The sequence below is a fragment of the Mchenga conophoros genome, unplaced genomic scaffold (genome assembly GCF_057382185.1).
Source record: "Mchenga conophoros isolate Kocher_MC1m ecotype Shallow Benthic unplaced genomic scaffold, M_conophoros_male_GT1.1 unmapped_scaffold_6, whole genome shotgun sequence".
In the NCBI taxonomy this organism is placed as follows: Eukaryota; Metazoa; Chordata; class Actinopteri; order Cichliformes; family Cichlidae; genus Mchenga; species Mchenga conophoros.
Window position 1 is genome coordinate 122507 of NW_028182333.1, and position 24841 is coordinate 147347.

At 41.4% G+C, this 24841-nt stretch overlaps 3 protein-coding genes across 3 annotated transcripts in view; 2 read left to right on the top strand and 1 right to left on the bottom strand.

Annotated features, from left to right (window-relative positions):
- The first annotated feature begins 1571 nt into the window (after positions 1-1571).
- The window catches only part of LOC146546156 (phospholipase D1-like), a 102314-nt gene continuing 79044 nt past the window's right edge, over positions 1572-24841 (top strand). The window contains exon 1 of the mRNA XM_085266664.1: positions 1572-1924. The gene's annotated coding sequence lies outside the window, so the exon portion shown is untranslated. The remainder of the gene's footprint in view (positions 1925-24841) is intronic.
- Positions 8076-23864, top strand: LOC146546157 (protein NLRC3-like). The gene is made up of 4 exons (XM_085266661.1): positions 8076-8243; positions 8850-8902; positions 20937-21221; positions 22063-23864. Exons 2-4 carry the CDS (start codon positions 8854-8856, stop codon positions 23862-23864), a joined length of 2136 nt encoding a protein of 711 aa, XP_085122787.1. The 5' UTR covers positions 8076-8243; positions 8850-8853.
- Positions 15322-17288, bottom strand: LOC146546158 (uncharacterized). The gene has a single exon (XM_085266657.1). It carries the CDS (start codon positions 16996-16998, stop codon positions 15322-15324), a length of 1677 nt encoding a protein of 558 aa, XP_085122783.1. The 5' UTR covers positions 16999-17288.

Genomic DNA, 24841 nt, shown 5'->3' on the forward strand with positions numbered 1-24841 from the left:
GGTTTGACTATAAAATACAGTGAAAGTGAGGTGAAGAGTATAATGAAGGTAAAGATGAAGGACGAGTGGCAGGCACACTGGGACAGAGACGGGAAAGGCAGATATTATTATACAGAAAACAGTCGTGTAGAAGAAGCTGCAGCAGAGACCAGGATGGAATCTGGAGAGTCAGAGTTGGTCACACAGGCTTGAATAGCACACTTAAAAAGGTAAACATGACACAGGAAGTGTGACTTCTGTGGACCAGAGGAGACGTTTGACGGGTTGTTAGCGTCGTCAGGATGCTGGATGGAAACGCTGTGCCTGATAGGATGATTACAGGCTGGACTTTGTCTTCCTGTTACAGATGGATCCAGGCCCTGGATGACTGCTGGACACACATGACCCACACTAGGCTGCCTTCATCCATCCTTTCCTCCTTCACTGAGACTCAGAGTCAGCATGTATGTATTTATCAGTGATTTGAATCCTTTCATTACAGAGTGAAGTTAAAGTAGACGTGTGAACACACTAATAAACACAAAGGGACACAACTACTACTCCATGATGGAAAGCTGAAGTATTACACAGCTTTATGAACCTCCTGTTATCCTGGTAGACGAGTACAGCAATAAATCTTTTACTTGAACATCTTCTGGCTCCAATAAGCTTTGAAATGTGACCATGAAGTTAGAGACACACTGACTGAAACCCACAGCTGTGACTGTGGATCACATCCACACACAGTGTAGCTGCTGTCTCTGTGTGAGCCTTTGCACTGCTGCTCGCAGCACCGTTATATCACTCAGCGCTCGCTGCTGTTATTGAATCCACTTTTTACTGTCCGTGCAATCAAGCTCCTCTGCAGAGCTAGAAAATATCTTCGAACCAGTTTATGTGTTAGGGGATCCTTTGCAGTTGTGACTGTTGCCTCTGTTTTTGTCCTTTGGTTCCTGGGAGCCTTTTACATTTCCATCAGCAACAAATATCTGAACAGGCTTTATTGTAGGAAATACAGGATTAAATAGTTGTCATTATTTATTAGATGTTGTTAAAGATGATCAGATGCTTGTTTAGTTTAATGCTGTGGCTTCAGTCAGCATCACTGTGCTGTATAGTTTTATTTTTCTGATCCTTCTGTTAAAGTTGCTGAATAAAAGCTGGTTGGTCTGCACCTCACCTCTGCCTCGAGCCTCCTTCTTTAAAGCAGCAGAGGCTCTTCATTCAGGTATCACAGCTCGAGTTGTTCTGCAGGAGACCCAGAGTACTGTCCTTGGTCCATAATGACATTAACTTTGATTCATGTCAACATGAAGCCTGAACGTCTGTGATGAACACACTATCAGCATCACTGACATATTTCATCATTTAAAATCACTTCCTGTCACTGTGGTGGTTACAGTGACATCATGCAGTTTGTGCTTTGACCTCCAGAGGGCGACAAATCAGCACAGACAGAGAGCTCCATTCAAACTTTGCTGCCATCAGGAATAATTCTTCAAATATAATCATCAGTGTTTGAGCAGTTATGATATCAGGGACAATCTAGACATGTGTGACAATACTGAACATGTCACATGACACACCTCAAACATCATGTGATCCACTCTCAGTCTGCACTTTCAGTCATGACTTCATGAATTTATGATCAGTTTACTCCTGAAATATTCAAATGCTGCAGGGTGAAGAACAACAAAGTGCTGACACATGTTTGTGTTTCAAACAGGAAAACCAGCAGAAATAAATCATCTTTGGACAACATGACAGAGATTAGTGAGTTTCCAACTTGCACTTGAATGCAGCACAGACAGATTCTGATGTTCGTGGTTGTAAACGTGTCCTCAAACGCCGCTCTGACTCTTTCCTTCCTGCTCAAAGTTCCTCTTTTCTGAACTTGGTGTTTGTGCCTGACGCTGATCGTCTCCGTGTGGAGCTCCGTGTGAAGGTAACGTTAGCAGTGTGTAATGTTTCCTGGCTAACATCAGCTGTGTGCAGCTCAGTTCCAGCACAAATCTGCCGCTCCATAGTTCACGGTAACGGACTCATGAGGTCGACCGTTAAACGCTCTCCCGCCATTTTGTCTGTGTGCGCGGATGTGTACGTTTTTGTTACCACTGTCATCTCATCAATAGCCTATTTGTAAAAGATCTCTGTTCATAGTTTAGTTGGATTTTAAAACTCTGTAGTTGGACAGTTTTATTTTGGACTGATGCTAAAATTCTTGCTGATTGTTTCTGTCGAGGTTTTGTACTTGACATCCGCCATTTTGGATGTGATAAGCTGTAGAGAGTGCGTCCAAAAAGAGAAACCAGAAAGAGAACCTGTTTTATTAATAACCTCTTGCAAATAGAAGAATATGAAAAAAACAACAACAAATAGGATAAAAACTTTAAATTACTTGAATTTTTAAAATCACCATCATCTGTTAACACAAATTTGATCATTTCAAATTTGTGTTTTCATTTTCTCTTCCCAGTTACTTCTTTCTCATTCTCTTCATTCTCCTTGTCACCTTACGTCTCACTCCTTAACTGAAGTTATAGTTCTAACATAAGAAGTCCCACCAACGTCCTTTATTTAATCTCTGTGTTGTCACAGTTATTATCATCAGATCAGACATGAGACCCAGACAACAACATAAGTTTACAAGCTAACATCATGTCAGCTAACATTAGACGATAGCATCATAAACTTTAAATTACTTTGCCTCTGATCAACTGTTTGATTACATTCTCACATCACAGGTTTATTTGCTAAGTGTGAGTCCGCCCACATTAGATCCACTTTTCAGCAGGTGGAATAATTTGTAGTACTGCTGTGTTTAGCAGCATGTTTTGCAAATTACTGCATTTTGTTTGACTTCCTTGTGAAATCCAACCCCCCCCCCCCCAATAAAATTACATAAGGTATAAATAAAAGCCAAATAAAAGAAAGAAAAAATAAAATCCTCCTGGATCTCGGTAGCTCCAGGAACAGCTGGTCAGCTGACCTGAGACTGACACGGTGTGTGGAGATGAAGAAGCTCAGAGAGCTACAGCGGGGCAAGACTGTGAAAGCATTTAAAGACAAACGGCACAAATTTTAAAATGAACTCTAAAAGACACAGGCAGCCAGTGCAGGGAGGCCAGCACAGGGGTTATATGCTCTCTTTTACAAGTTCCTGTTAGGAGTCGTGCAGCCGCATTTTGAACCAGCTGCAGACGTGAGAGCAATGACTGACTGACCCCCACATAAAGTGCGTTATAGTCCAGGCGGGAAGAAATAAAAGCATGGATCACTGTTTCAAGGTGCTGCTTTGAAAGAAAAGATTTGCCAGTCGCCTTAAATGATGAAAACTGGACTTCACCACTGCTCTGATTTGGTTCTCCAATTTCAAATCACGTCCAACTTAAAACCAAGATCAGTAACAACAGGTTTAAAATAAACTTCCAGGGGTCCCAAATCTACAGAGGAGGACTCACAGGGACCACTGGGTCCAAACACCAACAACTCTGTTTTCTTTTTATTAAAATTTAAAAAGTTTAGAGCCAACCAAGCTTTAATGTCATCTAGGCATGTCATGAGGGGTTTTATGCAGATGCCACCCTTCTGCTTCAGTGGCAAATGAATTTGGCAGTCATCGGCATAACAATGAAATGCGATCCCATGCCTTCTAAAGATGGAACCCAGAGGCAATAAATACAGTAAAACGAGCAGTGGCCCTAAAATTGAACCCTGTGGGACGCCGCATGACAGAGGAGCAGAAGATGATTTGGAACCGAGAAGGCTGACAGAGAAAGTTCTGACAAATAAACCTAACCAATTGAGTGCAGTGCCACCAACAGTGTTGGGAAGGTTAGTTTTAAATGTATTCCATTACAGATTACAGAATACATGCCCCAAAATGTATTCTGTAACGTATTCCATTACGTTATTCGATGAGAGTAACGTATTCTGAATACTTTGGATTACTTAACATATTATCATGCTGTTTACAACTACATGATGTTAGGTAATCTTACACGGATGGATTAAGTGGCAGAAACACACACGGGCACAGGATAGTTGTGATGTAAGTTTATATACCAGAATAGGGAATATTTACAAGGAAGGTGGCTATATACAGTGACAGATAAAAATGTGCCAGGAGAGTAACACCGAAGAGATGAGACGAAGCCGAGGTATGCAGATGACGCACCGGAGCTACCTGACAACGAGGAACAAAACAGAGTACCGTTGATAGCCGAAAGTTAAACAAAAGTGGACGGGGAGAGTTGGAGAGCTTACTTGAAACACAAACTACAGCTGCAGCAGTGATCACAGCCTGATGGAACGTAGCTCTCCATCGCGGATCCACAGTAGCCAACACCAAAAACAAGGCAGGCGAGCAAGCAGCGGAACAGGCTAAAACAAAAGAGAAGCAGGCAAAAAGTAAAACATGCAGCTCCACAGCGTGGAATCAGCAGATTCAGCTTGCACTAACACGTTACCACTTGTGACAGCAACAATACTCCGACACCAGACGTCCGTGACTCGGCTCCATAAAAGCGCTCACTGATGACGTCCGATGTGCCGCAGGTGTGCCGGAATGCCATCAAGCCCCGCCTCGCCTACCTATGCCAAAAAGGAAAACAAAACCCAAACAACAACAATACACCTACCCACCACCTCCTAACACATGAATGTACTATTGCTGTGATTTATTACTATTACTGAAGGTCCGCGGCTCCGAACCGTAGTAAAGGACCTCTGGCTAATACGTCGGGTTCGTGTCGGCTCGTAGCTGAAAACTAGCTTTACTTTGTTGTGTGGGTCAACTTTGCTAGTGAGAGACAGAGAGAGGCGTTGAAAGGCTGCTCCAACGGAACTTATTGTTTCGGAGGAAAACACGAACACGGTGTACAGTCGAGTCTTAATAGCTTACTTACAGCTGGGCTCATCAGGCTCTCTTCTTGGCTGAAGTGGTTATTATTGTATTTACATGCTTCCAGCTCCCGTTTCTGCTCGATGACAACTCGTACTTTTCCTTTTTCTCCCTCCTCGCGCTCACAGACCCATAACGGGTATGACGGTCCATTCTCCCTGCAACACGGACTACACTGCCCATGATGCTACATTCTTTAGAGCTATACCTGTAGCATACTGCCTGTTAGCTTAGCACAACAACAGCAACAACAAAAAGGCGCTCTCTCACCCAGGAAACGCGCAGAGAGAGAGAGAGCGTCACCCTGTAACCATGGCAACCGTAACGCTGCCGCCTGGAACAACAGAACGTAGCTGTCAAACAAAACCCAAACAGTCCTGACCCGCGACAAGATGAAACAGGAAAGTACCGTCATGTAATCCATTTATTTCAACAAAGTAACTGTATTCTGAATACCACCTTTTTAAACGGTAACTGTAACGGAATACAGTTACTCATATTTTGTATTTTAAATACGTAACGGCGGTACATGTATTCTGTTACTCCCCAACACTGGCCACCAATACCCATCACATCACTTAATTGAGGAATTAGAGTATTGTGGTCTTCGGTGTCAAAAGCAGCAGTTAGGTCAAGCAAGACAAGAACAACATGGTTACCAGAATCACATGCCAGAAGGATGTCATTAAAAACCCTTAATAATGCAGATTCATTGCTAGGAAGGGTTTTAAAACCTGACTGAAAAACCTCAACGATGCCGTTATCATCTAGTCATCTTTCAGTTGACTAAAAACAATTTTCTCTAAAACCTTGGAAACTAAAGGCAGCTTGGAAATAGGCCTATAATTAGCTAAAACGTTGTGATCAAGGCCAGGTTTCTTAGCCCTTTGAGGTCCTCACCAAGAAAAAAAGCAATGGAATTTTCTTTTTTGCATTTCTTATTGAGTTGGGTGAGTAATAACCACAATCATTTTTTTCAATAGACCTGTAGTTTTTAAAATATTGATCTGTACCAAACGGTTGAGTGTCATGCAAATACAAGTACATTAGATAATACAGTTGAAAAAAATTAAATAAAGTGCCGAATTAAAATTAAATGAATAACAAAACCTATCCAGGGCATTGGATACAGTTTATTTCTAGCAGCATGCCGGTGAACATTGCTGTTTTCATTCCATCAAAGGACAGTATAATATCAAACAACAAAATCGTTTTTTCATCTGCAAATGTGAAAAATGTGCTACAGCACAAAATACTCACATTCAGGCCACTTCTGATTGAATGCTACTGTGCAAGATCATTTTTGTTTTTTTAAAAAAAGAGAAAAAAAAAACAGTGCAAATCAAGCACAACTGCTTGTGGTTTTGGTCATTGGGGTCTTAGGGTGTAGCATTTATTCTGTGGTCTTGGAGAGCTGGATCATGTTAATCAAATTAACACTTAATTTGATTTATCAACAGCAATGGATAAACAATGATTTTATAGCAAATAATCAACATTAATAACATTTAGGTTATGTTAGCATTAGCACCATGAAGGGACAAATCAACTGTTCGGCTGACCACTTTTTAAAAAAAAAAATTTAATATTTAATTTCACTTTTTTAATGCTGTCAGGTGACATACATCTGTTTAGTAAGTCCTCTAACACTATCATATATCAAAAATTATATCTTCTTATCTTAGTTTAATCAAAAACACTGAAAATATGTTGGATGTTTTTTTTTGTTTCTGACTTCCTGTTTGGGAGAGGTATAAGAAGAGCCAACTGTTTACATTCACAGCGCCTTCTGGTGGATTTTTTTGGCATTACAGATGTAAACCAGGCCATCTGTCAGCTCTTTTTTACTTCGGAAACATGGATTAAACAATTTCTCTTCCACGACGCAATCCGATAAAAACCGATCTCTTTATCCGTCGGCTTCCTGTGGCTGTCATGCGACTATTGCACTCAATAACACAACAGCTTCTTGCCATTCTTTGTGTGTCTTTTTATCGCTGTGTGACTGTTTTCATGTGAAAGCCTGCTTCCACTAGTACCGCTTGCCACTCGTTCCCAGAATCCTTTGCGCTTTTACCCTGGACTGACGTCACATTTTCAGTCTCTATAATGGCAGTTGTTGATGGATGTGGCTCTGATGCAGCCGTGGTAGCTGCTGATAATCACGATGCTATCAGGTACTGGCAAAAAGGAGGAAATCTGTCTTAGCAGTGTGTTTTTGTGGTCTTCTTTTGGAACTATTTCAGTGAGTTTTAGTCGGAGTGCGGTGAAACTTGGTGTTTGGAATCGGTGATAGCTCTGGGAGCTAACTAGCCTTTCTTTAGCCGGTTACATGAAGTCTGTATGGTTTTGTTTGTTTATGGACTTTTGGGCATTTATGTAACTACTCTTTTAATCATTGCTTGTTTCGTGTGTTTGGTGGTTGTAGAAATGTTTTCTATCAGACTTTAGCAGAGATTTCTGTGGATACCACACATGTCTTTTGCCCCCGGTACGGGAGCGTGGGGCTTATTAAAGTAAATTTGTAAGAATCAGCAATTTATTTAAGCTTTTCTCTCTTTTTCATTTTCTTTTGCTAACTGTGTTTAATAGGAACGTGGTCATTGAGAGCATCTCAGTCGGTGCTGCTGTTTCCTGTGTCTGTACAGAGTTTGATCTTCAGCACATGATGTTCGTCTGTCTCTGCATCTGTTTCTCTGACTGCAGCTGTGTTTGGAACATCCAATCCTCCAACACCTCAACTCTGCTGATCCTTACTTACTTATTTATACTTATTTTCCACCCTGATTTACGAATAAATTCTTTACAAATCCTACCATGTGAATTCATGGATTTTTTTTTTTCACATTCTGTCTCTCACAGTTGAAGTGTACCTCTGGTGCAAATTACTGACCTCTGTCATCATTTTAGGTGGGGGAACTTGCACAATCGGTGGCTGACTAAATACTTTTTTGGCCCACTGTAAAATCAAAATTCACGTTTTATGCAACTGAAGTGTTTCATTATGTAGGCTACAGAACATAATTCAGTTATAGACGATATATGAAACATGTATACTTACTGCATTTGAATCATTTAAACCATATGTGATATAAACACCTCCACGTGTGTTTGAAAAAACAAACGCTTTGATTTTGACACCCCAAGAAAATCTTCCTAGATCTGCACGTGTTCAGAGTAAGAGCCGAATAAACAGCAGCAGAAGCTGATTGATGAACAGCTGAATGACATATCAGCTGTAGCTGCAGCATCTGCACAGAGTTTGATTGGCTAACGCTGATTTGTTTGTTTTTTTAAACAGGACAGCAGAGAGAGAGAGGAGATGGAGAGTGCAGCAGATTGATGAGACAGTGAAGAAGAGGTGAGCATCTGACAGATCAGAGCCAGTTTAAAGGAGCCTCACAAGCTCACACATGACAGCTTCATCAACATGGAGCTCTGAGTGTTTATTAAAGGCTCATTGGACGCTCTGACACAGCTGACTGCAGCCTTTAGCTGTGAGCACACAGTGTCTCACATTTACATTCACTTCCCTGTCAAACTCAATAACTTTAAACAGCTGCTGTTATCAGGTGAAGATAGCAAAGCTTTCAGGGCTGAGCCCCAGTGTTTCAGGATAATGGCCCCAGAGACCACAGTCACATATGTGGGGAAGGATTTTAAGTTTAAAACTTCCTTTAAGCACTAACAGCAGAGACGCACAAAGTCGCAGACAGGGAACAAAGTATTTTAGGTTTGTATTGTCAGATTATTTAATCATTATACTGAACAAATATGTGAAAAAGTAAAAACCTCTATTATGACGAGGTTATCACTACATTCACATGTCGTCGATGTGTTCTTTCACACAGATCAGTTTCAGTGTGTGTGGCCCGTACACTAAACCATGACACAAATTCATATGATGTGACACCCAGACTGTGTTCACTGTTTCTTTTGGTAAAATCATCTTCTCGTGTTTTTATAGAAAGATGATGGAAGAACCTAAAGAACAGCCAGCCAAAGCAGCTCCATCAGCAGGTAGGAGATCAGTGCTTTGTATGATGAGACGTATGGATGTATAGACTTCAGGCAGATTCTTTTTTGTAACTGTGACAAGTACATAAAATTCACGAGTTGTAACCTGTCCTAATCTTTGCCTTAATCTTTCTGTGGGACATTAATATAACATGAGAACTTCCAGTCTAAGGAGTTTGGCAGAGAAACAACTGGACTTTTTTGTACTTTGAACCCACATATGAGGTTAAAACGATGCCACCTTAAAATGAAACTGAAGAAATATTGAAACTGAAACAAATGTATTGAAAGTGAAATGATAGTGAAAAAACATAAATATAGAAATTTAAAGAAAAAACTCACTGTTCATGTGGTTTTCACACTTACATCGTCTTTTTCCCACGTACAGTTATTTTTTCAGCTTCAATTAGTTGGCACTGCTTCGGCATCTGAGGGTGCGCTTGAGGGGCGGGGCTTCAGGGCCACATATATGAGCCACATATGTTTGCGCACATTATATTGCTGACCAGTGACTGTAGAAATCATGGACGACCTAATATCTGCAGCAGCCGCAGTCATGAAGAAACTTGCGTATCTCTGAACGGCACATAGAGCGGGGACGCTGAGAGGAGGTCCAGCGTTTACCGACTGTTTCAAACTGACAGACTCAGGTGTTCTTCAGTGTCTGCCTGACAGAAGGACCTGAGAGCCGCCACAATATTTTTGGTAAGTGAAAGGTGTTTGTAAGCTAATCTGTAGCTAACATCCTTAGCTAGCTAGCTAAGATGGGCACTCGGCTATCGGCAAAACTTGTTTTGTAAAGTTTGTTTAGCTAACCCGTGCAGGTGAACGAAATGAGCAGAAACGCACCGGGCTGCTCCGTCAGTAACTAACCACAGTTACTGTACTTTTATTATGAGTATTACACTGTAAGAGCAACAGGCTGCACTCTGCTGCAGCTCCTGTGCAGAGCTGATTATTCAATATGTGCAAACAGCAGCATGTTTTCACTCTTTTGCCACATCTGTAAGGATATTAACACATATTTTAAAAAAGGCTTGCACTTCAGTAACCCCTCATTAATCATTAATTACAGATTAAATAGCAAAGCCTAATATTTATGTACTCAAACCAAATACTTCTGCTTGGCAGCTTAAGTTAAAATGTGTGTTTCATTTTTCCTCGGATTACATTTTTAGCACTGACTCTGTGTATTGTTTTTACTAAGTTTGTTTCAAATATTCAGGTTAAATAAAACAGTCTGAATCATTCTTATTGAGGTAAGTTCACAAAGTTACATGTGCAGTACAGCTTACATCCTTTGAGAGGGAAAAAAGCATTAATATTTGTTATGATACCTCTGTATGTTGGTGACCACGGTGCAGCAGCAGACTGAACCAGGACTGAAACCTGCTCCGTCTGCTCATGTATGCAGATTCACATTCACAAAGCACCAACAACTCAAAGGTTAACATTATATTGGAAAATCTGTTGGTATATACGGCTTTAAAAAATAAACAGCTCGTATGTGAGCAGAGCTGAAGAACTAAAGAAATGTAAGAGAAGAACTTCAGATCCTGGGTGTGTGAGGACAGAAGGATCAGCTCTATTTCACATTTGAGATAAACTTTATATTTCAGTTTGTGATGGTTCAGTTCTCTTTGTGATTACAGGAGCTGCCCTCAGATTCAGACCTCAGCACCACCCAGTGACAGCAGACAGATCATCCAACATGTTCACATGTTAACTGCAGAATGAACTGATGCAAACAGTACAAAGGTTAAAGCACCACATGTGCTGTAGTGAAAGCTGCAGCTGTTTTATGGATAAAAACAAAGTCAAAAGGATTAATCACCCCTGTATCATATGAATGTTGGGTTTTTCTCTGTATCTGTTATTGTACGATCTACTGTACAATATAAAGCACCTTCAGGTGACTGTTGTTGTGATTTGGCGCTATATGAATAAAATTGAATTAAATTGAAATGTAACTGTGTCACAATATATCAGCATTAACAGGACCTCAGCTTGGTGTTTCACAAAGCTGCTGATCTCAGACCTGCACAGCTTCCGTTTTAAACACTGAATGTACTCAGCTGCATGAAGAGCACGTTTGAGTTTCTCTGACACAATTAAATAAAAACTGATGAAGGTCAAAGGTCGTCACTTGTATGTCGAACTACAGACTTGTCATCTGGAATTCTTTCACAGTTTTTTATTTTTGCCAATAGTGTGTTATTTACCATAAAGTGATTCAGAGTCATTTATACCAGAGTAACCAGAGAGGATCATATATTTTTAAATATATAACTACCCACAGGACTGAATATAATATCTCTAAGTAAAAGTCCAGAGACTCTGAGGATTATCCAAGTATTTATAACATTACACAAAGCAAAGTTCTCCATCACACAACGCTCAAAAAGAGATTTCTACGCCGAGTATGCATCATTCTCAGACTCCTCTCATACTGCCAATAAACTCTTCCAGCTCCTCCTCCCCTCCAGGAGGCGCTACAGGAGCCTTCAGACTAAAACCAGCAGGTTTAGGAACAGCTTCTTCCCCACAGCTGTCACCCTACTGAACTCAGTCCCCGCTGAGCCTTTCCATCCATACTCACCTAACCCTTCTACACTCCTCCTCCCAGTGACCATGATCCTTTCATTATCAACATTCACCACGTTGGTTACTGCTGTAGTTTTAGGACACTGACATGGTGTAGTCTCTGTTATAGTGCCTACACTGTTATAGTCTGTTCAGAGAGCTACGCTTCCACTACTGTAGATATTTTCATAGCACTCTGTAGATCTGTTTACCTCACAGTGCTTCATCTTTATATATGTATATTTGTTCATAGTATACCTGTATACTTGCCCGTCTGCAGAGGTGGGTAGTAACGAGTTACATTTACTCCGTTATATTTACTTGAGTAAGTTTTTGGAAAAAAAATTTACTTTTAAAGTACCCTTTTTGCACGATACTTTTTACTTTTACTTGAGTACATTTGTGAAGAAGAAACGGTACTTTTACTCTGCTACATTTCCAAAATTTGACTCGTTACTTTTTAAAAAATAATTAGTTTAACACATTAGATAACATGCCGCCAGTGGAGTTTCCGGTAACTTTTTTACCAATCAGATGTGGCCATGCAGTCACATGACCAGCTTGAAACTGTGGCGGGCCCAAGCGTTTCAAAGTAGCGGACACACGGAAAGAAGACACACATGAAAACATGGCAAAGCCAGTTGTCTACGCTAGAGCTGAAGAGGATGAACAGCATTTTCCTCACATACAAAGAATGTTTCGCTTAAAGGCAAGGCAAGGCAAATTTATTTGTATAGCACAATTCAACAACAAGGTGATTCAAAGTGCTTTACAGAGACATTAGAAACAAAAACAAATAAAAAGCATGATTTAAAATTGATTAAAACAAGCAAACAAACAAACAAACAAACAAAACAGTATATAAAATCAAAACATAAAATCAGAACAGTAGATAAAATCAGTAGTTAATGTAAGTTTTGAAATTTAAGCTTAAAAGTGTGGATTTGGTGCTTTATTCAAATGCAGCTGAGAACAGGTGAGTCTTCAACCTGGATTTAAATAAACTGTGTTTCAGCTGATCTGAGGCTTTCTGGGAGTTTGTTCCAGATATAAGGAGCATAAAAGCTGAATGCAGCTTCTCCGTGTCTGGTTCTGACTCTGGGAACTGATAAAAGACCGGATCCAGATGACCTGAGGGATCTGGAAGGTTCATACTGGGTCAGGAGGTCACTGATGTATTTTGGTCCTAAACCATTCAGAGCTTTATAGACCAGCATCAGAACTTTAAAGTCTATCCTCTGATGGACAGGCAGCCAGTGTAAAGACCTCAGAGCTGGACTGATGTGGTCCACTTTTTTGGTCTTAGTGAGGACTCGAGCAGCAGAGTTCTGAATGAGCTGTAGTTGTCTGACTGATTTTTTAGGTAGACCTGTAAAGATGCTGTTACAGTAATCAAGCCTACTAAAGATGAATGCATGGACTAGTTTTTCCAGGTCCTGTTGAGACATCAGATCTTTTATCCTTGAAATATTCTTGAGGTGATAGTAAGCTGACTTTGTTATTGTCTTAATGTGTTTTTCTAAGTTTAGGTCTGCATCCATCACTACACCCAAATTTCTCGCCTGGTTTGTGGTTTTTAGATGTATAGATTGAAGTTCTCTGGTGACCTGTAATCGTTTTTCTTTGGCGCCAAAGACTATTACCTCAGTTTTGTTTTTGTTTAGCTGGAGAAAATTGTACGGGGCCTTGGTCTCCTGGTGACATTGTGATATATATTTGTGTGTCATCTGCATAGCTACGACAGTTTATTTTGTTGTTCTTTATAATCTGTGCCAGTGGGAGCATGTAAATGTTAAACAGAAAGGGTCCCAAGATGGAACCTTGGGGAACTCCACATGTGATACTTGTCTGCTCAGATGTGAAGTTACCTGTTGATACAAAGTATTTCCTGTTTTCTACGTATGTTTTGAACCAGTTTAGTACAGTTCCTGAAAGACCTGCCCAGTTCTCCAGTCGTTTGAGTAATATGTTGTGGTCAACTGTATCAAATGCTGCACTGAGATCCAGTAAAACTAAGACTGACATTTTTCCACTGTCTATATTCAGACATATGTCATTAAACACTTTGGTCAGAGCGGTTTCAGTGCTGTGGTTCTGTCTAAAACCTGACTGGAAGGCATCGTAGTAGTTATTCTGTTTTAAGAAGTAACTGAGCTGTTGAGAAACTGCTTTTTCAATGATCTTACTTAAAAATGAGAGATTTGAGATCGGCCTGTAGTTGTTCATTTGTGTCTTGTCAAGATTGTCCTTTTTCAGTATAGGTTTGATTACAGCAGTTTTTAGTGATTCTGGAAACACACCTGATAATAAAGAAAAGTTGACGATCTGTAACAGGTCTGACTCTAAAGTCTTTGAGACCTTTTTGAAAAAACTTGTTGGCAGGACATCTAAACAGCAGGAGGAGGAGTTCAGTTGACCTAAGATGTCCTCCAGGTCTTTGCTGTTAATCGGGTGAAACTGTTTCATGGTGTTTAAACAGTTTTTTGGTGGACACAGTACATATCCTGGATCTGCTGTTGATGTACCAATTCCTTGTCTAATTTTTTGGATTTTTTCAGTGAAGAATTTGGCAAAGTCATTGCAGGCCATGGTCAAATGAAGTTCAGCTGCCACTGACACAGGAGGGTTCGTTAGCCTGTCAACTGTAGAAAATAAGACCCGAGCATTATGGCTGTTTTTAGTGATGATGTCAGAGAAGTAGGACCTCCTTGCACTCCTCAGTTGTAAATTAAAATTGTGAAGTTTCTCTTTATAGATGTCATAGTGAACCTGCTCAGCTTTCCTACACTCTCTTTTTTCATTTTTCACCAGTGTGGAGTTTCTCCATGGAGACTTTTTCCTTCCAGAGATAACCTTCACCTTAATGGGAGCAATAGTGTCCATTACATTTAACATGTTAGCATTGAAGCTATTGACGAGCTCATTGACTGACCCTCTGGACAGGTCAGGTGTTAATGGGAAGACCTGGTAAAAAATTGCACTACTGTGTTCAGTTATACACCGTTTTGTGATCACTGTTGTTGATATATTTGTGTGGGCTGAGATTTTACTTTCAAAGAAAACACAGTAATGATCAGACAGGCCCACATCAGACACAGTAACCTTTGAAATGCTCAGGCCTTTGGAGATCAGTAGGTCAAGAGTGTGTCCTCTATTATGTGTGGCCTCTGTTACATGCTGAGTCAGCCCAAAGTTGCCCAGAGTGTTACTCAGGTCTTTAGTCCCTTTGTCCTGAGGGTTGTCCACATGGATGTTAAAATCCCCAGCAATAATTACACAGTCAAAATCAACACAGATCACAGACAGCAGTTCACTGAGGTCATTAAAAAAGTCTGTGCAGTATTTGGGAGGCCTGTAAACATTAAGAAACACAACTTTGGATGGGGCCTTCAGCTGTAAAGCCACATATTCAAAATACTGAAAACTTCCAGGAGATAGCTGCTTACATTGAAATGATTCATTAAATAAGACAGCAACCCCTCCTCCTCTCCTGCTCACCCTGGCCTCACTGATAAAACTGTAGTTAGGAGGGGTCGTCTCGATGAGAACAGCTCCACTGTTACTTTGGTCCAACCAAGTTTCAGTTAAAAACATAAAATCAAGGCTGTGCTCAGTGATTAAATCATTAATTAAAAATGTTTTCCCAGCTAAAGATCTAACGTTTAATAAAGCCAACTTAAGTGTTTTAGAGGTATTACTTGTCCCCTCGTGTTTGGGAGCAGTCTGTGGCACACAAGGTATGTTTACTATGTTTAAAGATCTTTTAGAGTGCAGCTCTCTGTGTTTTGACCAGGCCACATGTCTCCTGTCACCTAAAAGTACAGAGATTTTAAAGCCTTCTAGTAAACAGGGTCCCAGCTTCTCCTGGGAAAAGTCACCACTGCCATAATCCTCGCAGCCCGGACCCTAAACACATCAGACTGTGGAGACAAAGCATGAAGGTGGTAAGGAGGAACTAAGGGGGGTGAGGCTGGGCAATGTGACTTCGATTGCTCTGATGAGGGCGGGGCTCGATGGCGAACCTTTGGCCGCTCTGGTGGGGGGTTTATGGGGGACAAAAAGGGATTGGGACGGGGGGTAGATCTGAGCCCAGCATTGACCCGCTCCATCATCTCCTCAGTGAATTTCAGGTGTGGGGAGGAGGGAGAAAGGGAGGGGGAGGAGGGTGATGGCCTGTCAGGGGTTTGGGGGACTGGGGAAGATCGTGGTCCCTGGTCCTGGTCGTTGGTGTTGTTGAGAGAATTGGAGGCAAATAGGGACCCCTCTTCTTGCCTCAGATGTCTCTCCTTTCTGAGGCTCTTCCCGGGTGGGGGCAGATGGAGCTCCTCCTCAAGGTTTCTGCTGGGCTTTGTCTGTTCTTGGAGTACTGTTTGTTCCTCTTTATGAGATAACTCCTCGTTTATCTCAGCCTTGGCACCAAGCACATATGGATGACGTATGGAATAAAACAAGTTGGAGGTGAACAGTTTCACCCCTGACTTGTTAAAATTAAATCCATTTGCTTTAAACAGATGCCTGCGTTCCCAAAAAATATTAAAGTTGTTGATAAAATGCACCGAGTGGTCAGTACATGCTGATATAAGCCATTTATTCAGTGTAAACAACCTGCTGAATCTCTCGTCTCCTCCTCTGACCGGCGGTACAGGTCCACTGATGAATACAGCTGCATTCAGAGAGTTTACAGTATTTAGTAATCCAGTAAAGTCCCGTTTCAGAACCTCCGACTGTTGTTTGGACACATCGTTTGACCCTGTATGCAGGACAATGTTTGTCACAGTTGGATATTCATCTGCAATTTGAAGAATTCTCTCCTTCAGGTTGTTGACCATATCGTTAGGAAAGCAGAGGACTTTAGTGTTCTTACCGCACATCCTTTGTACATCCTTTACGGCAGAGTCACCCACAATCAGAGTTTCAGGCCTAGCCTTTAGCTTTCCCTGTGGTCTTTTACTTTTCAACAGATTTTCAGACCTTACTTCGCTGCTTTTAGATGGATGGTTGTCCGATATAGATCCAGGGTCCTTTGATAGTGGAGCAAATCTGTTGTGCAGTTTCACATTCAGTTGTTTTGGAGGTTTGTTGTTAACCTTCCTATTCACTGTTGTCCAGTCCTGTTTCCTCTCGTATACAGGGGTAGAAGAGCTTCTCTGTCTCGTAGGAAGTGAAGGCCAGTCGGTTTCAGAGATTTCAGCTCGCTGTGCTCTGCCCGTGATACGTCCTCCGCCTTCCAGGAGACATGATTTATGTCTTGGTTTTGCACCAAGACAGTCCAAGGGGGGATTATCACTTGAGGATTTATAATAATGCACAGAGTCTACTTTCTTGGTCATGTTATCTGTGCTCCTTAGCTGTGTACTAGCTTGCTCATCGCCATTGTTTTGAATCAAAGGCAAGGTTGTTTCATTTCCACACAGTCCATTTACCTCCACGTTTACTTCTAAGCGATGAATTTTTGTCTCCAGTACTGCAATCTTCTGCAGGAGGCTGTGGTAGTCATCTGTGGAGAGGGAAGGCATCTTGTTGCTAGTTAGCCTAGCGGTTAGCACCTTTCCAGGCTATTGGGGCTGTTCGGTGCCCAGACACTGTAATCAGGCTTCAGCTGTGTCTAGGCCACAGACACACGGAGCGCTGAGGATAAGGTAACTATAAAAATGTTGCTGTTTCTGTTAAGAACACTTTAGTCCTAATGATCTATAAGTGTCCAGAAGCTATCGCAGGTAAGCTCATACGGAAAAAAGGGAAAAAAATCAGCATAAAAATCAATAAAAGAAGAAAAGCATTTAAGGAGCAAACAGATGACGCGTCCACACTCGCAAAAGATACCATTGGGCAAGGCTGGACTGGGACAAAAAATCGGCCCGGGCATTTTGACTAGAGACCGGCCCACCAGGATAAAGATTGAAATGTGACGTCATTCAGGGATAAAACCGCAAAGGATTCTGGGAACTTGTGGCAAGAGGTACTAGCGCACGCAGGCTTTCAATTGAACTCAGTTACACAGCGATAAAAAGAAACCCAAAAAATGGCAAGAAGCTGTTGTATTATTAACTGCAATAGCCGGTCGCATGACAGCCACGGGAAGCCGATGGGTAAAGAGATCGTTTTTTTTTTTTTATCGGATTACGTCGTTGAAGTGAAAATTTTTAAGCCATGTTTCCGAAGTAAGAGCCGACGGATGGTCTGGATATACCAAATATAACATCTCAGAACACTCCAGCTCACATGTTAGTCTGCTCCAAGCATTCCCACAAAGGTCAGAGTTTTGTAGTAGTTAATGCGTCATTTTTCTTAACATAATTAGTGATATAGGTTACAAGCAAGTCTGGCGCTGAACAGAAATTGCCGCGCTATGCTCCTTTGTTTATTGTGCATAAATAGTGAATTGTCCTGACACAATATTGCGTTTCGCTTCTGTTATAACCATGGTACACTGACAAAACCATATACTTTTATTCACAAGATAAAACAGTTGTTTTGTATCACTAATTGTCCATTGCGATTACAACATACAATATTATTGTCACTGCTACATTTCTGTAATGCTACTGTAACCGGTTTCTGCTTCATCCCGCTGCAACAGTTCGGCCCAGACTCCTCGACTCTGCGTTGTGTAGTGTTTTTAAAAAGACAAGGAGTCTCTGATCGATCGTTGCCACGGTGTATTATCAGTGCACAGGCTCGCCACACACCACTCCGCACAGCACACTACGGCAGAACATCTCATTAGCATTCCGCTTTAGCATGCAGTTTCACACATTAATAAACAAATGAAAAGTACATAAAACTGGTGTTGGACATGTGTCCACTAAGCACTTATTACACTCGGTGCTCGTCAGCTAATCAAACATGTTTTATGTGTCTGTACTACTTAGCTATATTGTGTGCGGAACAATACAACTCACCTCTCGTATGGCTACGGCAGACTGGCAGCGATTACTGCAGCCAGCCACACCAAGAGGGGGGGCGCTGTTTCCCCATTACACTGATATTTGTGGCAAGTGGAATAATACCACATAAACACTGTTACACTACCAGAAATTATTTCCACTACTAATTAATTACCGTTGAGCTCAAAGGTCCTATTAATAAACTGTTAATGAATGTGTATTTATGAAGACGATTTGTGAGACTGGTAAACTTATGATATGTACAATAGTCTTTCGTTCTACACGGTGCGTTTCAAGGTCCTGTCCGTCGGTAAACTGTACCTGGGCTTGTTGCAGTGACCTGAAGTTACTAAACTTCATGAGTGTATGCACTCACTCCAAGAAGCGTATAATTATAAATCTGAGCGTGGTGAAAGTTGGGCAGCACGCTGACGTCTTTTGTCCACTCTTTCACTCCTTTGATTTTTTCCTCGTATCTTTTCTTTGTCTTTTCGTCGAGTCTGTCTTTGTACGGACCGGCATTGTTCTCCTTTTGTTTTGTACATTCCTTTTTTGTGCGGCAAAGAAAAAAAAGAAGGTATTGGAACCGGAGAATGAACGTTTTGCGGTGCTGCAAATGTTTGCATTTGATGCGGTACTTGGATTGTTTTGCCACGAGTTCCCGGCATGCAATGCGCGAAAATCACGTGATTGCTAAACAAGGGGGAGGGTGCATCCAGCCTCCTCGGCTGTAATTGGTCCAGCCCAGAGTCGATCATGACCAATTGGCCAATCCAACACCTTTCATTATATATACCCTTCCTAAAAAAAAAAAAAAAAAAAAAAAAAAAAAAAAATCCATCGGCCCATAAAAACAAAAAATCGCCAGCGGCCCACCGGGCAAATGCCCGGTATGCCCGATGGCCAGTCCAGCTATGCCATTGGGTAAAAGCAGCACAAAAGAGTAGCTATGTCTTCAGTGAGAGCCAAAACAAACCAACTTTTCAGCGTGAAACAACTCAGTTCATGTAACCTGAGGAAACTGTAAGTTTTCTCTAAATATCTTTTAGCTGTGGTTAGCTGGATGTCAGTCTTATGTTACAGACGCTGTGTCGAGCTTGAGCTGCGAGTCATATTTTCGGCGCTACATTGTAGTGAGATAAGTTTGTGGGTATTTTGTGCAGCTTCAGCTGTCCTTTTAACTGCTCGCTGGTTAGCTAGCATGAGCTATAAGCTAACAGCTAGCATTGTTAATGACGCTAGAGTTCCACGCACATGCAAACAGCTCGTCTCTACTGCTTTAACTGTTAAAACAGAAGACAATACTGCAGCTGACAGGGTTTATTATGTGAAACAGCAGCTTGTTTAGTTTAAACAGTCTGCATTAAGCTGGGCAAACACTGTGCGATTTTTTTTTTTCAGTCGCGTTATTCAGCTCCTGCTCAAACTGTACAATTAAATCGCAGAGGTTAGAAGTTCATAGGTCACGATGCAGGGTCTCACACTATATGGCCTGATGCTCTGATGCGACCCGAGTGCTCAAACTGTGCCTTCATAACATGAAGCTTATCATACAAAATCTGTCCCTCGCTCTCCCTCTCTCTGTCTTACAGACACACACACCATCAACTTTGCTAAATTACTAATGAAAAACATTGACCAGGCAGCTGTGATTGAGTAGCAATGTCCATCCAACTCTTTTCATGGTTGTTGTAGTCATAATAATTTTGTGAGGCCACATTGAAAAGTGTTGGATACAGAAGCGTAGTACGGAAGCGTAGAGCCGCCACCCAGGCAAAAGAAAAATAGAGCTATGTCACATTATAACGTGAAAAGTTTATTATTATAGTATACTATTGTTCTAACAATATTAGATATAGTTCTAACAATATACTTTTCATGTTTGTACAATATACTATCATTTAGGTACAATATACCTATTACAATATACATAATTCTCACGTTCGTACTTGCACTCGTTCTTATTTTAAACTTAATCTGGAATGCAGGATATGAATGACAAGATTTTGTTTTTCATATTTTTAATTATTTTTCAGTTTCAATTTTTTCTTCGGTTTCATTTTAAGCTGGCATCATTTTAACCCTACACACCCTAAAATTTAGTATTTGTTGATGAGATGTTGAAGTGTTAATTGAACAAAGTTAGAATACAGTGGAACCCCGACTTACGAAATTAATCCGTTCCCGAGGGTCTTTCGTAAGTCGAAAATTTTCTTAAGTCGAAACAGCCATTGCACCTTTTGAGTGAGGTGATGCTGAACGATAGGCTAATTGCTAACTAGAACAACAATATGTCGTTCAAGTGGAACAGCGAAGCACGAGTACGGAAGCCAAGGGGTTGTCACATGATTCGGAAGGCCTTGTGGGCATTGTAGGCTCAGCCAATCAGAGCCAGCGGATTTCGTTACACCGGCATTTTGCCGTACCATGGGCAGAAATATTGCCGTTCATTGCCTTCGTAACTTGAATTTTTTGTTAAATGGGGTATTCGTAAGTCGGGGTTCCACTGTATTTTTCACATGATTTCGACTGAGAAGCATGTTTATGTCTCTTTCTTCTTCCTGTAGAGGAGGAGCTTGCCAGGGTACGGTCAGCCTTTGTCTGGAGGGTAACAATAGAAATCCTTAAACTGCTCCTTGAGGCCCTTGTAAGTGATGGTATCTTAAATAAGTTGGAGGAAGAATCGATACTGGAGGGGAACCCACTCAGAGCAGACAAGGCACGCAGCTTGATCGACACAGTGAGGAAAAAAGGAGACAAAGCATGCAAGATAACAATCAAGCATCTTCAGATCAAAGATCCTTCTCTTTTCTCTCAGCTGCGTTTGAACTCTGATCCATCTGCTCAACAAGGTGAGGTCATGCATCAGATACCATGAATAAAAATGGTCACCTTGCAGTTTGTTGAGATGTGAAAGTGAAACCTCAGAATTCATTGTAAGAAAAAGGAGAGGGCAAGAACGTCATTCTACGACGAATGTTTGGATTTGTTACATGCCTGCAAATGTATTTTCTAAACTACATGGAGGAATTTTGATGATCATCATAAACCTGTGAAACTACTTAGATCTAATGTGAGCTGTATTTAATTAAACACAAGTGTTCTTTACTTTTAAAAACCATGCAAACTGATTGCCTTAAAAAAGAAAAGTCAGAGTGTTTCTCTAACAAGAGGACACTCTTTAAGCATCGGTCATTTGACTTAAATGTTTAATGAAAAAAATGCCACATTTATATATAATAAAGTAAAGCACATGTTTTGTGTGGCCAGAAACGGTTTACATTGTCTTTCGCCATTGTAATATATGAGAAGAATTAATGAATCTCTCTCAGATGCGTCTTTAAATAACATAGCAGTGGGGAACATTATGACACTTCAATGTTGTTTTTTTTGGTTACAAAGTTTGGAGAAGAGGCACAGAAAGCATAAACCTGTTTAGCCTGCACATGTTGGCATCAGGTACATATGAAAAGCTGCAAAGCAATGCAGATGTGGAGGTTCAAAAAATTTAATGTGGCTGTTTTCAGGAAATACATTTAGGAATTCCTGTAGCGCCTTTTTGATGAATTTCTGGAAGAATGAGTATATTAAAAACTAAAATGTATGATAGGCTCAACAAAGGGCAAAGTACATCACATAGCTCCTTGAGACCAGATTTGTACTTTTCCTTCTTTTTTCCTTTTTTTGATTCAGATGCTCTTCAGAAGTGTCAGCCTAAACTTAAGTCTGTCTTGAAGAAGAAGTTCCAGTGTGTGTTTGAGGGCATCGCTAAAGCAGGAAACCCAACCCTTCTGAATCAGATCTACACAGAGCTCTACATCACAGAGGGAGGGACTGCAGAGGTCAATGAGGAACATGAGGTCAGACAGATTGAAACAGCATCCAGGAAACCACACAGACCAGAAACAACCATCAGACAAGAAGACATCTTTAAAGACACACCCAAAAGACAATACCTGATCAGAATAGTGCTGACAAAGGGAGTGGCTGGCATTGGGAAAACAGTCTTAACACAGAAATACAGCCTGGACTGGGCTGAAGACAAAGCCAACCAGGACATCCAGTTCATATTTCCATTCACTTTCAGAGAGCTGAATGTGCTGAAAGAGGAAAAGTTCAGCTTGGTGGGACTTGTTCATCACTTCTTTACTGAAACCAAAGAAGCAGGAATCTGCAGCTTTGAAGACTTCCAGGTTGTGTTCATCTTTGATGGTCTGGATGAGTGTCGACTTCCTCTGGACTTCCACAAAACTACAATCCTAACTGACCCTAGAAAGTCCACCTCAGTGGATGTGCTGCTGATAAACCTCATCAGGGGGAAACTGCTTCCCTCTGCTCGCCTCTGGATAACCACACGACCTGCAGCAGCCAATCAGATCCCTCCTGACTGTGTCGGCATGGTGACAGAGGTCAGAGGGTTCACTGACCCACAGAAGGAGGAGTACTTCAGGAAGAGATTCAGAGATTCGGAGCAGGCCAGCAGCATCATCTCCCACATCAAGACATCACGAAGCCTCCACATCATGTGTCACATCCCAGTCTTCTGCTGGATCACTGCTACAGTTCTGGAGGATGTGCTGGAAACCAGAGAGGGAGGACAGCTGCCCAACACCCTGACTGAGATGTACATCCACTTCCTGGTGGTTCAGGCCAAAGTGAAGAAGGTCAAGTATGATGGAGGAGCTGAGACAGATCCACACTGGAGTCCAGAGAGCAGGAAGATGATGGAGTCTCTGGGAAAACTGGCTTTTGATCAGCTGCAGAAAGGAAACCTGATCTTCTATGAATCAGACCTGACAGAGTGTGGCATCGATATCAGAGCAGCCTCAGTGTACTCAGGAGTGTTCACACAGATCTTTAAAGAGGAGAGAAAACTGTACCAGAAGAAGGTGTTCTTCTTTGTTCATCTGAGTGTTCAGGAGTTTCTGGCTGCTCTTCATGTCCATCTGACCTTCATCAACTCTGGGCTCAATCTGATGGAACAACAACGAGCAAAATTATGGTCTAAATTATTTAAAAAGAAAAATAATTTAAAATCTCTCCACCAGAGTGCTGTGAACAAGGCCTTACAGAGTCCAAATGGACACCTGGACTTGTTCCTCCGCTTCCTCCTGGGTCTTTCACTGCAGACCAATCAGAGTCTCCTAGAAGGTCTGCTGAGACAGACAGGAAGTGGCTCACAGACCAATCAGGAAACAGTTCAGTACATCAAGAAGAAGCTCAGTGAGAATCTGTCTGCAGAGAAAAGCATCAATCTGTTCCACTGTCTGAATGAACTGAATGATCGTTCTCTAGTGGAGGAGATCCAACAGTCCCTGAGATCAGGACGTCTCTCCACAGATGAACTGTCTCCTGCTCAGTGGTCAGCTCTGGTCTTCATCTTACTGTCATCAGAAGAAGATCTGGATGTGTTTGACCTGAAGAAATACTCTGCTTCAGAGGAGGCTCTTCTGAGGCTGCTGCCAGTGGTCAAAGCCTCCAACAAAGCTCTGTGAGTACATTTGTACTCATGTCTTTACTTTTAACATCCAACTGTGTCAGTAATTTATTTCACCAGGTTTTCTGTCTTTGTATGAATTTGTAAAGTTTTGGGATTTCTCCAATACAACTGTGACCTCTTTGATGCCTCCAGAACTCGAGACGCTGGATTCACCATAAACTCTGATCATCACTGCTGCTGTTATGTTATCAGTCTTTGTTTAAACACTTAGGCTGCATGTGCCTAATGTTGTGATACTTTATATTCACATGCATGCTCCTAGATACATTTCTACTGCAGGTCTATTTTTAGTCACAAATGTTGGTGAAACACTTGCTTTTACATGCATGGTGGGTCCTGCATTAAAGAAAGCATTTGAATTACTCAGTGAATCCTGGCAGCCAGAGAAACATCCTTAGTTCCACTTTAAACTAAACTCTGCTTCGGTCTTCCACAGTGTGTTTGTTGTTTCTTTGTTGTTGTTGGCCTGCTCTCTCCTCTCACTCCAATCTGGTTGCAGCAGATGTTTGTCCCTCCCTGAACCTGCAGACTTGGGTGCAGCACCTCAGTTCATCTTCAGTCTGAAACCAGCTGTTGTAGCTATATCCCCTCAAGCACACCTTCCCTGGTCATCTCTGCTGTGGTTGCTATAAAATTTAATCTTGATTTTAAAAAAAGAACAAAAAAAGTAAACTAAAGTCAGACTTGATGCCATTTGTTGGCAGCATGGTGCCTGTTTGTCTTTGATGATAAACTGCAGCACAGTCTAAAGCAAACCTTCTGACTTTATTGACTTTATGCATGTATATATTCTTCCTGTTCACCTTGGACACACAACAGCTCTCTGTTTGTTGTGATTGGATCTAGAACAGCCAACATATCCTAATCTAGATGATTTCTAAGGTGGTATCTGGGAGGAAAAGTTAAAATCAGCTTGGATGGCCTGTACTGTATGATGGCCTTGTTTGCACCACATTGATAGCCATGCAGGGT

Excerpts from the sequence above, each read along its gene's own strand:
- LOC146546157 (XM_085266661.1), top strand. The coding sequence starts at position 8,854 with ATGATGGAAGAACCTAAAGAACAGCCAGCCAAAGCAGCTCCATCAGCA. Across the intron at positions 8,903-20,936 it reads CAAAGCAGCTCCATCAGCAG|AGGAGGAGCTTGCCAGGGTA; the intron begins GTAGGAGATCAG and ends TTCTTCCTGTAG. Across the intron at positions 21,222-22,062 it reads TGATCCATCTGCTCAACAAG|ATGCTCTTCAGAAGTGTCAG; the intron begins GTGAGGTCATGC and ends TTTTTGATTCAG.
- LOC146546158 (XM_085266657.1), bottom strand. The coding sequence starts at position 16,998 with ATGCCTTCCCTCTCCACAGATGACTACCACAGCCTCCTGCAGAAGATT.